At 43.9% G+C, this 17,406-nt stretch overlaps 1 protein-coding gene and 1 long non-coding RNA gene across 2 annotated transcripts in view; one reads left to right on the top strand and one right to left on the bottom strand.

Annotated features, from left to right (window-relative positions):
- The window catches only part of LOC126941953 (uncharacterized), a 21,979-nt gene extending 19,792 nt beyond the window's left edge, over positions 1–2,187 (bottom strand). Inside the window, exon 1 of the long non-coding RNA XR_007721467.1 lies at positions 2,110–2,187. This is a non-coding gene — a long non-coding RNA (uncharacterized LOC126941953). The remainder of the gene's footprint in view (positions 1–2,109) is intronic.
- On the top strand, positions 1,980–17,406 carry ZNF599 (zinc finger protein 599). Its single transcript, XM_050768748.1, has 4 exons — positions 1,980–2,367; positions 5,636–5,762; positions 7,766–7,861; positions 14,911–17,406. The coding sequence occupies exons 1-4, from the start codon at positions 2,236–2,238 to the stop codon at positions 16,434–16,436; spliced, it is 1,881 nt and encodes a 626-aa protein (XP_050624705.1). The 5' UTR covers positions 1,980–2,235; the 3' UTR covers positions 16,437–17,406.

The following is a 17,406-nucleotide window of genomic DNA, read 5'->3' as shown; positions in this document are numbered from 1 at the left end:
CCTGGCTGGATACCAAGTAACACACCCAGGGCAGAAATCATCATACACATGTGGTATGTGGAGAAGATTCTGAGTGAGTGTAAACCTTCCCCAGCAACAGGTGCAGAGAATATAGAGAAGTCCATCAGAAAGGAGTAGGGGAGGACCTTGCTTGTGAAGACTCGAAGCAACCGCACATCAGAAGAGCCTTTCCCACACAGGGAGGATGGGGACTTTCTAGCCACAGCAGGCTTTCTCCAGCATCAGGTCACTCCTAGAATGGGGGAGCCACACAAGAGCATACCATGTGCAGCGGCCTTTCTCATTGTGCAAAGGCATTACCAATACAGTCAACTTGGAAATGCCTTCAGCCACAATTTCACAGTTGTATAGCACCAGAGAGTCCACACTGGGGAAAGGCCTTATGGGTGTAGAGAATATGGGGAATTCTTTAGACAAGCCTCTACTCTCAATATGCATCTGAGTTCACACTAAAGAAAAGTCTGAGAGAAAATTAAACCCTTTCAACAGCAAGTGAGATTTATTCAACATCAGCAAATCCACAGTGGAGAAAGGTCTTATGAGTGCATCTCCTAAGAGATGTGAGTTGGAGATCCTGACTTTCCATCTGGAGCAGTGGTTAAATTTGACAGCTACTACTCTGATCTCTTTCAACACCAAAGAGTTCACACCACAGAAAAACCTTATGAGTACAGCAAATATGAGAAATTATCCAAAGCCCCAACCTCAGTAAACATCAGAGAGTTCACTCGGATGAAAGTTCTCATGAGTGTAGTGAATATGGGAAAAGGTCTAGGCTGGGCACGGTGGCTCACACCTGTTATCCCAGCAGTTAGGGAGGCCAAGGCAGGAGGATTGCTTAAGGCTGGAAGTTCGAGACCAGCCTGGACAACACAACGAGATCCTCATCTCTTCAAAAACTAAAAAAAAAAAAAAAAAAAAAAAAAAAAGTTCTGGAGTTGTATAACCTAATTAGCAAGGCAGACGTTGTTTCTATTGATTAATTCACTGCCATTCCTGTGATTCTAATAAATGATTGCAAAACAGGAAATCACAACTAACCAAATTCCTCAGATTATTAGTAGGATAATTTATAGCTGTTTGTAATTATTATATTTACACATTCGTCCTATTCTACCAAACAAAACAACCCCCACCTAGACCTAATATCTTTTACAAAAGTTAACTCAAAGTGGATCACAGACTGAAGTATAAAATATAAAACTGATGCAGGACAGGTGAGTCCCAAAGTGGGGCTCAGCCTGTGAAGGTTCTTGGCTTTACCCAGGAAAGGATTCAAGGGCAAGCCGGTGGTAGAAGAAAACAGCTTTATTTATTTATTTATTTATTTTTATTTTTTGAGACAGAGTCTGGCTCTGTTGCCCAGGCTGGAGTGAAGTGGCCGGATCTCAGCTCACTGCAAGCCCCGCCTCCCGGGTTCACGCCATTCTCCTGCCTCAGCCTCCCAAGTAGCTGGGAGTACAGGCGCCCGCCACCTCGCCCGGCTAATTTTTTTTGTATTTTAGTAGAGACGGGGTTTCACCGTGTTAGCCAGGATGGTCTCGATCTCCTTATCTCATGATCCGCCCGTCTCGGCCTCCCAAAGTGCTGGGATTACAGGCTTGAGCCACCGCGCCCGGCCAAAAACAGGTTTATTGAAAAGGCAGTGTTACAGCTCTGTGACTACCTCTGCAGAGCAGGGCTACCCAATGAGAGTGGGTCATTGCCTCAGATAATTTCCAGATGATTTCCACGGAAATCTGTGTACCTATCCTTTACGAGGAGGTGAAGCCAATCCCTTTCTTGGGAACCTTGAGAAGCCGCGTCACCGAGAACAGAGTGCGCTCCAGGTACCACTCGGATTCTGTCAAACTACATTACCCAGAAGGCAGTGCTACAAGGGACGGAAGCCGGCCCCAAGCCATAGACGGAAAGCGCAGAGGGGCGTTTCCCGTAGTGGCGTGGGCGGGACTTCCGGCGTCGAGTCTTTGGACGCCGTTATGTTGAAGATGCTGTTGTTACCGACGCTACACCGGCCACAACGCCAGACAGGGGTCACTTTTCGAGACCAAGTAGAGACGGACAGTGAGGAGGATAGGACCCACTTACACGCTTTTATGTCAGCCGCGATCTCACCCCCATAAGCGTCTGCAAAACGCTTCCTGGGGCCTTGGCGCCAGCCCTGTGTCCCCACGGCGCGCAGAGGCGGCGCCGCGAACCTTGTGCGCATTTTACATGGCGGCGAGGACTGAGGTCCCTCGCAGCCCAGAGCCGGAGCCCGGGGTCGGCCGAGCCAGCAGGACCGGCTTCCTCGCCGACTCTCACGGCCTCACCCCGCCCCCTGGGCCTATGGCGGCGCCGGCGTTGGTGAGTGGAGGGTTCCGCAGCCCGCGCGCGCTGGAGTCACCGCCCGCACGCACCCATCCTCTGTAATACGGGGGATTTCGGGACTCTGCGCTTCTCGCTTTTGATGCCCTAGTATATGGAGATCCCGGGAGAGGGTGAAGTGAGAGGGCAGGTGTAATCACTTCTTACCTAGGGTCCTGAATCCAGGACAGGAGTTGGAAGGAGAGGTCCCTGTTTCTGGCTCTAACCTTGAGCTGTCGCCTCGCTGCCCTCGGCCTCCATTCCCTCGGGTCTAAAATGCGAATCTCAATAATTTTCTCTGTGGAGGGAACTGGAGCTGGTACGCTTGTGACGTGGTCCCCTTTCAGTGCTCGGAGAGCATCACTCTAGGTGCCGTCTTTGAAGAAGGACTTCCCAGGTCCTGCTGTTGTTTTAGGGAATCATTCCAGCGGAAGTCTGGCCCTACCAAAAGCTAGGAGAGGGAATGAGAGCCTCGAGGGCAAGAGGTGAGGCGGGAGCAGCATTTTTGGCAGGAGGCTAGAAGGCAAGAAGCTCATTGGATTTGTCTTTGTGGATGCCTTGTTTGTTACAAATGAATCTGGCATGACGCCTAACAGCAGTGAATCCGTGCTCCTGTTTAACACATGCTCTTGTATTTAAAAAGCAAATCCAGTTCAATATTCATTAATGACAGTGTACGTGAATGTGTGTCTCTTGGAATGTGAGCACATAACAGGCCCCAAGTTACTCTCCAGCATGTCACACTGTTTACTCCTCATAACTCTGATCACCTTCAGGAGTTGTCTATTCACTTTTCCTCACCTGGCCTGTTCTCTAACCTCAATCTAACCTTGTTCCAGGGTCTCTTCAGAGAGAGCTTCCCTGGTTTCATCATGTAAAGTCACTCCCAGTCTTTGTGGTCTTCTCACTCTTGTGTTGTTTTCTAGAGTCTTCTGACTTTATCTTGATTGTTTATTGCTGAGGATCTGTCCCCTAACCCCGGAATGTGAGCTTCTGTTTTCCATCCCCAGCCCCAAAACTGTTCTGTTCTGGGCCTGTACCACTTAGTCGATAAGTGATTAATGAATGAAATTCTACCCTCTGGGGCTCCCATCCTACTTAGATTTAATCTAACCCAACCCCACCCCACACCCCACCATGGCTGCAGAGTCACTGCCCAGTCCACCAGGACACTTCCCCTCCCATTCTCTCCTGCACATGCCAAGCTCATTGGACAATTTTCCCTGTCACATTGTTCCCAGATCTCTGCAAGCCTTCTCCTGGATGTGTGCTGCATTGATCTCTCCTAGGGTGCTACCGGAGCAAATAGGAAAAATACTAACAGCAACAAATAATAGCTGGTCTTCACTGAGCACACTGATAATGTGCTGAGAGGCAGTTTCTGCGTATTATCTTTAATGCCCTTCTTCTCAGAGTAAAATTCTTTCATTTTCCTTTCTTTACAGAAGAGGAACCGGAGACTCAGATCAACTACCCAAGGTTGCATAGGTCACAAGTAACAGAAACAATCCAGTATGTCGAGCACAAAGGCCTACATTATTTATTTATTTATTTATTTTTTGAAAGAGGGTCTAGCTCTGTTGCTTAGGCTGGAGTGCAGTGGCCCCATCACAGCTCACTAGCAATCCTCCCCACTAAGCCTCCTGAGTAGCTAGGATTATCGGTGTGTGCCACCACACCCAGCTAATTTTTTAATTTTTTGTGGAGACAGGGGCTCACTGTGTTGCCCAGGCTGGCCTCGAACTCCTGAACTCAAACAATCCTCCCACTTTGGCCTCTCAAAGTACTTACTGGCATGAGTCAACATGCCCAGCCATAAGCTTACATTTTTAACCAATATTTCACCCACAGTGAATTGGAGATCCCTTGGGGCGACAGCTAAAGTACACTTTGCAAGGGGAAGGTGCAGGCCTCTCTCTAGTAGGTGGGCATTGGAATGAAGGGGTCTTAGGGGAACCTTTCTGGCAAGGGGAACTGTATGGACAAAGGCAGAGGCATGAGGAGATGTAGAATGACACCAGGGCTTGTCACCTGCTGACATGTATTTTGTGTGATCATCTCATGATCATCGTGCCAACATCCCATTCTCACCCAGGACAGACAAGGTGCTTAAGGCAACTGCCCAGGTTCTTAGAGCCACAGCCTGCATTGCCCTTGGCCACTTGTGTTACCTGGTACCTAAGGGAAATGTGCTAATCGTGGCTCAGGAAGAAAAAGAACAGGTTGCTGCTCATTGTGGGATATTCCAGGGAGTCTGCAAGCCCCAGCTGCCTGAAGGCAGGGAAACCTTGTTTGAGCCCTCCTAAGCCCTAGGCAGTTGGCACCTCTTCAGGTACCTCTTCTATGAGGCAAAGAAAGGCTCTGCTCTTCCTTCCATATCTATGGAAGTATTTTCAGGAGTGGCTGAAATTGTTTTAATTGTAAAAATTATAGGAAATATTTTTAGCACTTGTCACTGTGGATTCACTGTGGTGATGGAGGAGTACAGGGGTCACACTCATAGATCCTGGACCTGAGAGATGTGGCTTCAAATCCTGCTTCTGCTTATTAGACATACACCTCTGAGTGACTTGACTCTGAGCCTCAATTTGCTGATTGTGAAATGGAGATGATGATGGCATTTACATCATGGGCTATAGGATGATTACTGAAATTGACAAACACATTGTAACACGTGCTGGGCACTGCCATGTTTGCTTTATGAATGTTTTCTCATTAATTCTCACAACAGTCTGTTGAAGTGGGAACTATTAATGTATTGATGTGGAAACTGGGGCTCCAAGAAATTAAGAGACTTCTCCAAGGTCACACATCTGGCATGGGTTGGTTCAAGAGGCTGGATCTAAACTTCAGGAGCCTGATTCCAGACCTGGAGACATTTAGTTGCTTGAACACAGCATGTAAAGCCCTCGGGTGCAGGCAAATGGTGCAGACCAGTGAGGCTCAGCTACTGCTGCTGTGATTATTGTTTGAATTCTTATTTTTCCCCATTCTTCTAACATCCTAGGATGTTACTGTCTGCTCTTCACAGTCATATGGGATTATCATTGTCTTGTATCATTTTCCAGTGGTTTCCAACCTAGGAGGCTTTTCTCTCCCACATCTTTGTATTCTGTCAGCGGCACCATCTTCCTCCACAGAGCTCAGTGCTTCTCAGGAGTTGCTCAGTGATTCAGGGCCTCTGGACCCTTTGCCAGTAACCAAGAAATGGGCTGTAATTTCACCTAATACCTCCACAGCCACCTGTCACCTCTGTTTGACTTCCCAGGCATTAGTATCATTTGAAGACGTGGTTGTGACCTTCACTGGAGAGGAATGGGGGCACCTGGACCTGGCCCAGAGGACCCTGTACCAGGAGGTGATGCTGGAGACCTGCAGGCTCCTAGTCTCACTGGGTAAGACCTCATTACCTTCCCATGTCGGGGACCCACAGCCTCTTTGAATCCACCCTTTCTAGGCCTGGCTGGTCCGGAAGCCTCAGGACACACCCTTCCCTGATCCCTGCAGCCTCCGCACATTGTGGTCTGACCTCCTCTTGCTGGGTTTCCTTTCATCTCCATCAAAGATTGTTGTGTAAGGAACATAGTCCTCCTCAACACTTTCATCCCGCTGTCTAACACAGCTGGCCTCAGTCTGATATGCTTATCCCAGACTGCCACAAAAGGTAATTGGCCCAGCTTGGTTGAGTCAAATGTCCTCACAGCCCAGTTAGCAGGACCTGTGGATAATGGGAAGTTCTGCAAGCAGCGGGTGATTGACACAGGTACTAAGAAGGTGCTTGTTATCAGTGCTGCTGGTATCTTTCTCAGCAACACAGTCTCAGCTGAAAAGTCTATTTGGCCCCTGGCACCTGCACAGGTAACCCTTACTTCCTAAGGCCTGTGCCTTGCTCCTCTGCTGCTACAGCTGATTATGTAAAGGGGGCATAGACACATTCTCAAATGGCATGGGTGTATGCTATCTGAGAAAGCTGTTCTTTGTTTCTTTTCTCTTTCCTGCCTCTTGAATGTTGAGTGTTGGCTTAGGGCTGAATCTTTAACACTCCGGTAGCTGTTGGTGAATTTCTTCCTCAGTAGAAAGAGGAGCCTCAAACTCCCAGCCTCGAGCAGGCAGCAGGAACTTGCTGGGACCTGATACCATTTTGATTTTGCCATTTTTATAGTAACCTGTCACAGCAAGTTAACTAATACCCATAAAGTGCTTAGAATAGAGCTGGAAACAAAATAACTTCCACATGTGTTTGCTACATTTAACAAATTAATAAATACCAAATGCTCTGCCACCTAAACGTCTAATAGCCAGTTTGCCCAGAAGTTGGTCTGAGTAGAAATTAATGGAGGCCCAAGGTCTCGCTTCGTTCAGATGTTCAAATGGTTACCGTCACTGGGCTCTCCCAGCCCTGCGTCCCCACAAGGGATGAGTCATTAATGAAGTAAACGCGGTGTTATTTTATGACAACTGTGATTAGCTGTGAAAAGGAGATGTATGGGGAACAGCATTCCAGGAGGAGGGACCGACATGAGCAGCATCCGTGTGGGAGCAGGGTGCTTGATTCCTTAACAGAGATGAAGGCAGGCCTGATTCCCCTTTAACACTGCTCATCACCCAGCTCAGTGCCAGGCATATGGCAGAACGTTTGCTGAGTGTGCATGTGGCATGGAAGTGTGCATAATCCTGTGGTGAACATTTGCTAAGTGACAGCTGGATGCATGCCAGGACAAGATTTTCCAGTTGATGCTTCTGGGTCCTGGTGCGTCAGTCACTGACTTCTCTCCAGAGTCTTCAGTCTTTTAGCCTTCCCAGTTGGCAAAATGTGTGTGGCTGCATGTGGAAGAAGACCACCTCCTGCCAGTTTCACCCTGAAAATAATTTATTACTTCACCTGATGAGAAGCCCTGAGGTGCTGCTGGCTCCTGGCTTGGTCGATGCCAATCCATGCTAACCCAGTTCTCTATCTGCTTTCTCTCCTCAGTCTAGGGCCCTGGCCAGTACCCTTGTGGGGCAGTAGGCCTCCATGTTCAGCTTCAGTCCCTGGCCTGCCTTACACAACTATCAATAGATGCCATTCATCAGGCGATTTAGTCCTGTGTTTTTCAACCATCATGGGCACCAAAATCACCTGGGGAGCTTTAAAAACTACCAGTGCTCAGTCCTTCTGCTCAGAGAGTTGTTTTAATTTATTCTGTTTTTGGAACTGGGTGTTGCTAGGTAGTTTTGATGCACAGGGTGGTTGAATCCTACTAGCTTAGGTTAATTAGGAAATAGTTTTGGTGAGGCGGGGGAGGGCCCCTTCTGGGGTTTCGTTGCAGTATGTTAAATGTATATACTCCTTTCCACCTCAGACTTTTCTTTTTGTCTTTACCTATATACCATACTCCAGTTGTTTCTCCATGCACAGGGCATCCTGTTCCCAAACCAGAGCTGATCTACCTACTGGAACATGGACAGGACCTGTGGACAGTGAAGAGAGGCCTCTCCCAAAGCACTTGTGCAGGTTGGTGACTTTGAGAGTCTGGCAGCGAGTATCAGGGCAGCTTGCAGACCACCCAGGCATCACTGTGTCTGAAATGCCATGGGCAGCTATTTTGTGGTCTTGAGTGGTCATGGAGCCCTTGACCCCATGGTTCCCCATCTTCCCACTCCATCACACACTCTTCACCTTTATTCAGGTTGGAATATGCTCAGTAGGAGACAGATTCTAGGCTTTAATGATTTGCCACTCACTAGCCTCATGACTCTGGAGAAGTTGTGTGATGTCACTGTGCCTTTGGTATATAAGTTAGGCTGAGTTATTTACCTTCTCTGAAAAATAAACTCCAAAATCCTGGTGACTCAACAGATTTAGTTTAGTTTAGTTTTTTCATCCATGCCATAGTCCAGTGTGGGTCAGCGGGAAAGCCGTGTACCTGTATTTATTTAGGGATCACATGCATTCTGTTGTCAATATGCAGCTTTAAGGTTGCCCCGGCCAAGAGGAATGGGAGAGGTGGGCAGTAGTCACTTCCACTTGCACACACACATCACTTCCATTCACATTTCATTGACAAGAACTAGGTATTAGGATACACGTTTTATCAGGCTGGGAAATGTGGTTTAGCTTTTTTATGCCCAAGGAGAAGAGCCCATGGGTATAGTGAACATACACTTATCTGATAAACTTAGCCTACATTTGAAAGATAGTGATGATAGTTTCTGCATGACTGGGTTGTTTGGGAATGTGACTGCATAACAGGAAACTGCCTAGCACACTGCCTGACCCAGAGTGGCTCAACAGAAGTTACCTGTTAGTAATATTCATGTAGTGTTAGTCATAAGGAATAGTGATAGCTCGGACGTTCTTCTGCATTCAGAAGACAGTCGTTTCTTTTCCTGCAGATTACTATTTCAAACTACACTCTGCATCCCACCATTTTTCACCTTCTCCAGCCCGTCATTTATTGATCCATCCATCCATCCATCCTTTCATTTGTGTATCAGATACCCAGAAGCACTCCCTAGCCCTATTGTTTTCTGGCCCTCCTGTCTTCTAAAACCTCAAGGTGATGATTGCCTTTGTCAGTCCCACATCTGGGCTGCCAAAGGGAGCTGGAGCCATCAAGCAGCTGGATTTGTGACACTGCAGATTCACCATCTCGCCCCTCTAATGTCCTTCTTGCCTGCTCAGCCAGCTTTCACCCCTCTCCCCAGTTCCACATCTTCACTTGAATGTCTCAGAGACACCTCACACTCATCATGCTTCAAAAGGACCTCATGATCTCCCCATTTTCAGCTAATGCCCCTTTCAGTGAGTGGAGAAGGCTAAAAACAAACGTGGACAACCCCTCAATACCTCCATCTCCCTCATACCCAATATCCAGCCATCCCCGAATCTTGACCGCTTTACATCATCCATGTCTCCTGAATCCCTCACCTTCACCAGTTCCATCAGCTCCAGCATTAGTACTCTAGGCCAAGTGATTATCTCTTGCCTGCATAATGCTGCCATATTCCTCACTGTTTTCCCCACATGTGCTCTGTGCCTCTGGTCAGCCCTGTGTGTTATATCTGCATCCACTCACATATTCCATGTATCACCGCCTCCCTTGCCACTGATGTCAGAGCATCTGACCTACTTTATGAATAAAGCCTACACACTTGATTTTCTTGTTTTTTGACACTTACTGAGTCACGTGCATCTGACTCATCCTGCAACTTCCTTCTCACTTCCGTGGAAGAGTTCTCATCCTAGCCATGGCTAATTTCTCCAGCATAATCTAGATTACACTTTCTGCCTTCTCAGGTGTATTAGCCATCTACTGCTATTCATATGTAACAATATTACCACAAACCCTGCAGCTGGAAACATCACTCATTTATTATCTCCCACCTATGGATTGGGAGTCCGGGCACAGCTTAGCCAGGTCCTCTCAGGACTGTCATAGGCAGCTCATAGCTCATCACAGTCAGCTCACTTCTTCAAATCAAGCCACTATGTGAGACTCCAGCAAAACTGATGCTTCAGTCTTATAAAATTACATATATTTTATCATGCACATTCCATCATCTTTGCCATATTCTATTCTTTAGAAGCAAATCGAGGTCCTGCCAATATTCTAAAGGGGGACTACAAAAGGGTGTGAACACCATGACTTGGGGATCATGAGAAGCCATACATGAATCTCTCTGCTGCATCAGGGAACATGCTTCTTCACTTATTTCCTGCCTCTTCTATATTTTCATCCCCGCTGTACTCAACATTTAAAAAAATGATGATGTTTCTGATACCTGGGGGAAACTTTTTTTTTTTTAATGCTCTTACGTCTCCAGCAGCATCTAAATATTGCTGACTCTATTTCACCTGAATAGCCAAGCTTGTTGGAGGAGTCTTCTCATTCTTTGAAGAGACATCTACACAAGACCTTCCTTTATTTTTTCCCTTATGTTTGTACTGAGGTGCAATTTATACATAATAAGTGTACAAATCATAAAGTTTCATTTCTTTAAAATTTTATATATGTACAAGTCAGAGAAACCACCTCACAGTTCAAGAAATACAGTGTTTTCAGCACTTAACAGGCTCCTTGTGCTCATTCTTTGTCAGTATCCCCTTCTACAAAAGTAGCCAGTGTTTACACTCTATCACCATACATTAGTTTTGAAGGCATATACGTAGAACCTTCCAGTATATACTCTGTCCTGACTTCTTTCGATAATCTTTATGACTCAGATTCATTCATGTGGTTGCATATCGTTGGAGTTAGTTCATTACCATCATTGAATGAATAGACTACATAGACCCATTTTCCTATTGATGGACATTTGATTTGGTCTCCATTTTTGGAATATTATGAAGACTACTCTTACGAATATTCTTGATTTTATTTTTTGTTGGATATAAACTCATATTTCTGTGGGGAATATACATACAAGTGGACTGGCCAGATCAAGTGTGGGCATAGATTAGCTTTAATCGAAACCACCAGTTTCAGAGTAACTCACCATTTCACATTTCCACCAGCCATGTATGAGAGCCTTCATTGTTCCACATACGCCTGAGCAGTTGGTGTCTTTCCCTTTATTCCTTGATGCCTGGTAGTGGTGTTGCTCAGCACCACAGCACTTAATATGTTCTTACCCAGGTCACTGTTGCCATCCTGATTGCTAAATTCAACTATAATAATGATAATAGACAGTGGTCTACAGTTTACCAAACATTTACCCTTTGTCACGCAAATGAACTTTGGTTTGGTTTTTGTATTTTTTTCAGACAGGGTCTCACTCTGTCGCCTAGGCTAGTGTGCAGTGGCACAATCTCAGCTCATTGCAGCCTCTGCCTCTTGGGTTCAAGTGATTCTTGTGCCTCAGCCTCCTAATTGCGATTACAGGCATACACCACCACACTTGGCTGATTTTTTTGTATTTTTAGTAGAGATGGGGTTTTGCTATGTTGGCCAGGCTGGTAATTCCTGGCCTCAAGTGATCTTCCTGCCTCAGCCTCCCAAAGCACTGGGATTACAGGTGTGAGCCCCCACACCCAGCCACAAACAAATGTTTTATATGCTTTTTCTCCTCACAGCTTGTAGGCAGGAACAGAACATCCCAGTTTTTCAGATGAGGAAAGTGAGTCTTAGAAAAGTATGTTAGTCTGCTCTGGCTGCTGTAATAAAATACTATAGACTGCATGGCTTATATAGCAGAAATGTATTTTCTCTCAGGTCTAGAGGCCGCAAGTCTAAGGGCAAGGTACCAGCATGGTTGAGTTCTGATAAGGTTTGTCTTCCCAGCTTGCAGACAGCTGTCTTCTCACTTTGTGCTCACATGGCCTTCCCTCAGTGCCTTCACACACAGTGGAAGCTCTCTAGTGTCTCTTCTTACAAGAGGTTTACCATGTTGGCCAGGCTGGTCTCGAACTCCCGACCTTCAGTGATCCGCCTGTCTTGGCCTTCCAAAGTGCTGGGATTACAGGCATGAGCTACCACACCTGGACCCCCCTCTGACTTTCATAATTGTCCCTAGGTGTGCAGAATTAGAAAAATGATAAATAGTGATTTATGACACATTGTGGTCATTAGTCAATGCGTGTCCTGGTTTTTTGTTTTATTTTCTTTCATTGCATTTTATTATTTATTCATCCTCCTTTAAAAAGATCGCAATGAACACCTACAAACTTTCGCCAAGTACAAGAACATTACCTGCTTCCTGCATCTGTTGATGTGTTTCTTTCCTTTCCCATTCCTGTGCTGCCTCCCTTGCATACATGGCCAATTTAAGATTTGTTATTCCATTGCTTATTCTGTAGGAAGATTCAGGTTTTTTCCATAAATATAGGCTATTCAGATATTCTGATTTTGCTTGTCAGTTTTGGTAATTTGAGTGATTTAAAATATTTGCCCACTTTATCTTTGTCTTCCCATTACTTTTTAAGATTGTTTCATCTCAAAATGGTGAATTTTATATTTTATCACAATAAAAGTCAGAAAAATAAATTTAACATATCTATATATCTTTTTATAATGCCATTTAAAACTGATAAACCTTCTAAAAAAATAAAAGGTTGTTACATTGTATTCTTGTGTGTGTGTATTTTGCTTTTTTTGAACATTATAAAAAGTGTATTGTGGTTTATATTGTCTTCTAGGGTTTTCACTCTTACTCAACAGTAAGTTACTAACATTCATGATGCATATAGCTGTAGTTCACTCATTTTTTTCCTGCTATAGTCAGTTGCATGAATATAACACAATGTATTCATTTTCAGGGAGAGCTTAAAAATGTTTGCTTATTGTTTTTTGTTCTCATAAACAATGCTGCCATAAATTCATATATGTGACCTCAGACACATCTATAGGAGTTTCTCTTAGTAAAGTTCCTTGGACTGGCATTTCTGGATTATAAGATAAGCAAAAGAAGAATTTTACTAGATAATGCTCTGTTGTTTCCTAAAATGGTTATACCCATTTCACTTCCCTTGCCGTATCTGAACGATTTCATAGAACACCATACTCTTCAATAGTTGATGCTGTCAGGTCCTTTAGTTTTTTCAACCTAGTGAGTATAAAATGGGGCATCTCACTGTGGTCCTAATTTGTTTTTCCCCCATTACCAAGAAAGTTGAACACATGTTGATTGGTCAATGTATATCTTCTGTGGAATATCAGTGCATAATATGTTCATTTTTCATTTTGGGGTGGAGTGAAGTTCCCAACCATAATTGTGAGTTTATTTCCCCTTTCAACTCAGTTTTTGGTTCATGTATTTTGAGGCTCTGGTGTTTGGTGCATACAGATTTAAGATGATTTTGTCTTCCTAGTGCCATGGTCTTCTCTTTATCTTGTGATGCCCCTCTTTGTCTCATTTTCTTAGGTCTTTGCTATCTGATACTAACGTTACCTTTTTTGTTTGTTTGCTTTTTTGTTTATTATATTTACTGTAGTCAAATTTTTCATTTATGATTAATGCTTTTATATCTTGTTCTAGAAATCTTTCTCAAAAGATACTCATTTTTATTTTGTGTTTAATGTTTAGCTTCTGACAGTTGGATCTTAATCACTCTGGAGGTAATTCTGTATGTGGTATGAGGTAGGAATATTATTTCATTTTTCTCCATGTGGCAAATAATTGTTCTAAATCCATTTATTGAATGGTTCCTCCTTTTCCCAATGGCCTTCTCTGCTGCTTCTATCATATATCAAAGTTACATATATACATTTCTGAGTTCTCCATTTCATTTTTCCCTTTCACCGTTTGTCTTATATCTATGCCTAACCACACTGCCTGAATGCATATAGTTTCATCATAATACTAATTCCTCATAGGATAAGTCCCCTGCTTTATTCTTCAGAGTTATCCTAGTCTCTGTATTAGCTGACTGGTCTCCATCCACAGTCAGCTTGTCAATATCTATGAAAAACCCTATTGAGATTTTATCTGATGTTGTACTGAATTTAGAAGTGAATTTAGGGAGAAGTGACAACTTTATATTGATTAATCTCTTTTCATATAGATCTTTAGTGCATTAAGTTTTATAATTTTCTTCATGTAGATCTTACCTATTTTGTGTATGTTCACTTAGTCTTTACTCAGACATTGTGGACTCATTATGTTCATCCAGATGCTTCTCACCCTCCTCACTTTTACAGGCAAGAATCCTGAGAATATGTTTCTTCTCTGTCTCTGCCTGCCTTTCCATCCTCATCTCCATCATCTCATTCCATTTACATTATTCAGCAATCAGCATTCTCTCAAGACTTTCAACCCTTGTACATTCTGTTTTCATCTGCCAAAGTTTCCCTCCTAATTCCTCTGTCTGGGAACTCCTACTCCTCTTTTTAAAGAAAGCTCACATAGCACCTTTTCTTGGTGCTGTGATCCAAGACATCCTCTGATCCCTCTCTGTCTCTCTTCTGGGCCATGTTAAGTATACCTTCCCTGCATTGCCATAGTGCCATGAGACTGCCTCTGTCAGAGCACATTCATCACACACATTGTAATTATTAGTCTGCCCAATCTCCCTCATTTGGGAGAGTGAGGAGCTGTCTCCATTCCAGATTCTCTGTCCTCTGCCCTTGCTTTTCCTTTGGGTTTCCTTTTAAAGATCTCAAGAGTCCAAGAATTAAGAAAGAATTTGCAAGCCTGGTTTTGAGAGATGTAAAAATGCAGTAGGCGGCCAGGTGTGGTGGCTTACGCCTGTAATCCCAGCACTTTGGGAGGCCAAGGTGGGCGGATCACGAGGTCAGGAGATCGAGACCATCCTGGCTAACATGGTGAAACCCCGTCTCTACTACAAATAAAAAAATTAGCTGGGTGTGGTGGCAGGCGCCTGTAGTCCCAGCTACTCTGGAGGCTGAGGCAGGAGAATGGTGTGAACCCGTGAGGCAGAGCTTGCAGTGAGCCAAGATCATGCCACGGCACTCGAGCCTGAGCGACAGAACGAGACTCAAAAAAAAAAAAAATGCAGTAGACATCAGAGACACTGTTGTCACCTTCATTCTTCTGCTAAAATAGTGATTTTGTTTGTTCTATGTTGACATCACTAATGTTTTTTTTATATTGGATTTCCTTCAGGTGAAAAAGCAAAACCCAAGACTACAGAGCCTACTGTTTCTCAGCTGGCCTTCTCTGAGGAATTCTCTTTCCAGGAATTTCTGGCACAGAGATCCTCAAGAGATTCCAGGTTTGGGCAAGCTAGAGATGAGGAAAAGCTAATAGAAATTCAGGAAGGGAACTTGAGGCCAGGAACAAACCCGCACAAAGAGATATGCCCTGGGAAGTTGAGCTATAAACATGACGATTTGGAGCCAGATGATAGTCTGGGCTTAAGGGTTTTACAGGAACGAGTCACTCCACAAGATGCTGTCCATGAACATGACTCTCAACGACCAGAAAAAGACCCCATAATTGATGCAAGGAATAACCCTTACACATGCATGGAATGTGGGAAAGGCTTTAGCAAGAAGTGGGCCCTTGTTCGGCATCAACAGATTCATGCTGGAGTGAAGCCCTATGAGTGCAATGAGTGTGGGAAAGCCTGTCGTTATATGGCTGATGTCATTCGACATATGAGGCTTCATACTGGGGAAAAGCCATATAAGTGTATTGAGTGTGGGAAAGCCTTCAAACGCAGGTTTCACCTCACAGAGCACCAGCGTATTCACACCGGAGATAAGCCCTATGAGTGCAAAGAATGTGGCAAAGCATTCACCCACCGCTCTTCTTTTATCCAGCATAATATGACTCACACTCGAGAAAAACCCTTTTTATGCAAAGAATGTGGGAAAGCTTTTTACTACAGTTCCTCATTTGCTCAACACATGAGGATTCATACTGGAAAGAAACTCTATGAGTGCAGTAAATGTGGAAAGGCCTTCACGCACCGCTCCACATTTATCCAGCACAATATGACCCACACGGGAGAAAAACCATTTTTATGTAAAGAATGTGGAAAAGCCTTTTGCCTCAACTCATCCTTCACTCAGCACATGAGGATTCACACTGGAGAGAAACCCTATGAGTGCAGTGAATGTGGAAAGGCCTTTACTCATCGCTCCACTTTCATCCGACATAAGAGGACCCATACCGGAGAGAAGCCCTTTGAGTGCAAAGAATGTGGGAAGGCCTTTTGTGACAGCTCTTCCTTAATTCAACACATGAGGATTCACACTGGTGAGAAGCCTTATGAGTGCAGTAAATGTGGAAAGGCCTTTACACACCATTCTGTTTTTATTCGACACAACAGGACCCACAGTGGACAAAAACCCTTGGAGTGCAAAGAATGTGCAAAAGCCTTTTACTATAGCTCTTCCTTCACTCGACACATGAGGATTCACACTGGAGAGAAACCCTATGTTTGTAGAGAATGTGGGAAGGCTTTTACCCAACCTGCAAATTTTGTTCGGCATAAGAGGATCCACACTGGAGAAAAACCCTTTGAATGCAAAGAATGTGAGAAAGCCTTCTGTGACAACTTTGCTTTAACTCAGCACATGAGAACTCATACTGGAGAGAAACCCTTTGAGTGCAATGAATGTGGAAAGACCTTCAGCCACAGTTCATCGTTCACTCACCATCGAAAGATTCATACCAGAGTTTAAAAGATACAGGAAGGACTTTTACAAGTGTGTTCGCCTTTAGTGAACTCATAGTGGTGACATACCTTTCCTTTTGAATGTAACTATTGAGGGAAATCTTTTGGCTAGAGAAATGTCTTAGTATCTGAGAATTTATACTAACGAGAAACAAAATTGTCCCTGTGAAATCTTTTTATGGCAGGTAATCACTTATCATCCAAAGAATTATATTAAAGATTGACCCAGTTTAGAGCCTTACACTGTACCTGAGAATAATAGAGAGGAGAGACCTGGTGGTTAACATGCATTTAGGTAAAATGTCAGCAACAACTTTCCTCTTATTAATACTATAAATCCATCTCAAGCATATTTTAAAATAATGAGAGATGGAAGAAACAATCTAGAAGAGAAAAGAAAAAGACGTGCATAACTTGTTTCCAATTTCCCTGTTTATGACAGTTTGTCATTTGGCGGGTTGGGGGATGGAACAGGGAATAAGACATTGAAAAAGTCTCATCCCCTTTATATGTCTGATATATATATATCTCTCTAAGGAGAATTGGACCATTGAGGGCAGCTCTGCCAACATTTATTAGAAGTATTCATTGTTCCAAAACTGCCATCTCTACCCTTGAGGGAGTGTAAGTCTTTGTGAGAAATATAAAGGCTTGAGTCATGAAATATGTAACACATGTGCACATGTACACACATTCATTTATATATATATATGCAGTGAATTGTTACTCGTGGTAGTTAGGTTCTGTGAATTTTCTGTGCACACTGAATTAGTGAATGCTGAATGATTGTTGCTAGAGGAAATACAGGATTAGCTTCTATAAGCCTTGGATCCAAACATTTTTATCAAGCAGTCAACATATAACTTTCTTCTATGGGTATTTGTTTGTTTGTTTGTCTGTTTGTTTAAAGACACCTTATCAGTGTTTCTTGAATAATTATAATTACTATTCTTTATAATAAAAATATTTTAATTATA

This window comes from Macaca thibetana, chromosome 19 (genome assembly GCF_024542745.1).
Source record: "Macaca thibetana thibetana isolate TM-01 chromosome 19, ASM2454274v1, whole genome shotgun sequence".
Taxonomy (NCBI): Eukaryota; Metazoa; Chordata; class Mammalia; order Primates; family Cercopithecidae; genus Macaca; species Macaca thibetana.
This window is presented reverse-complemented; position numbering and strand designations above follow the sequence as displayed.

Bases quoted from the DNA above. Each gene is read 5' to 3' on its own strand.
- ZNF599 (XM_050768748.1), top strand. From the start codon at position 2,236: ATGGCGGCGAGGACTGAGGTCCCTCGCAGCCCAGAGCCGGAGCCCGGG. The intron at 2,368-5,635 runs GTGAGTGGAGGG...TTGACTTCCCAG, and splicing joins CTATGGCGGCGCCGGCGTTG to GCATTAGTATCATTTGAAGA. The intron at 7,862-14,910 runs GTTGGTGACTTT...GATTTCCTTCAG, and splicing joins CTCCCAAAGCACTTGTGCAG to GTGAAAAAGCAAAACCCAAG.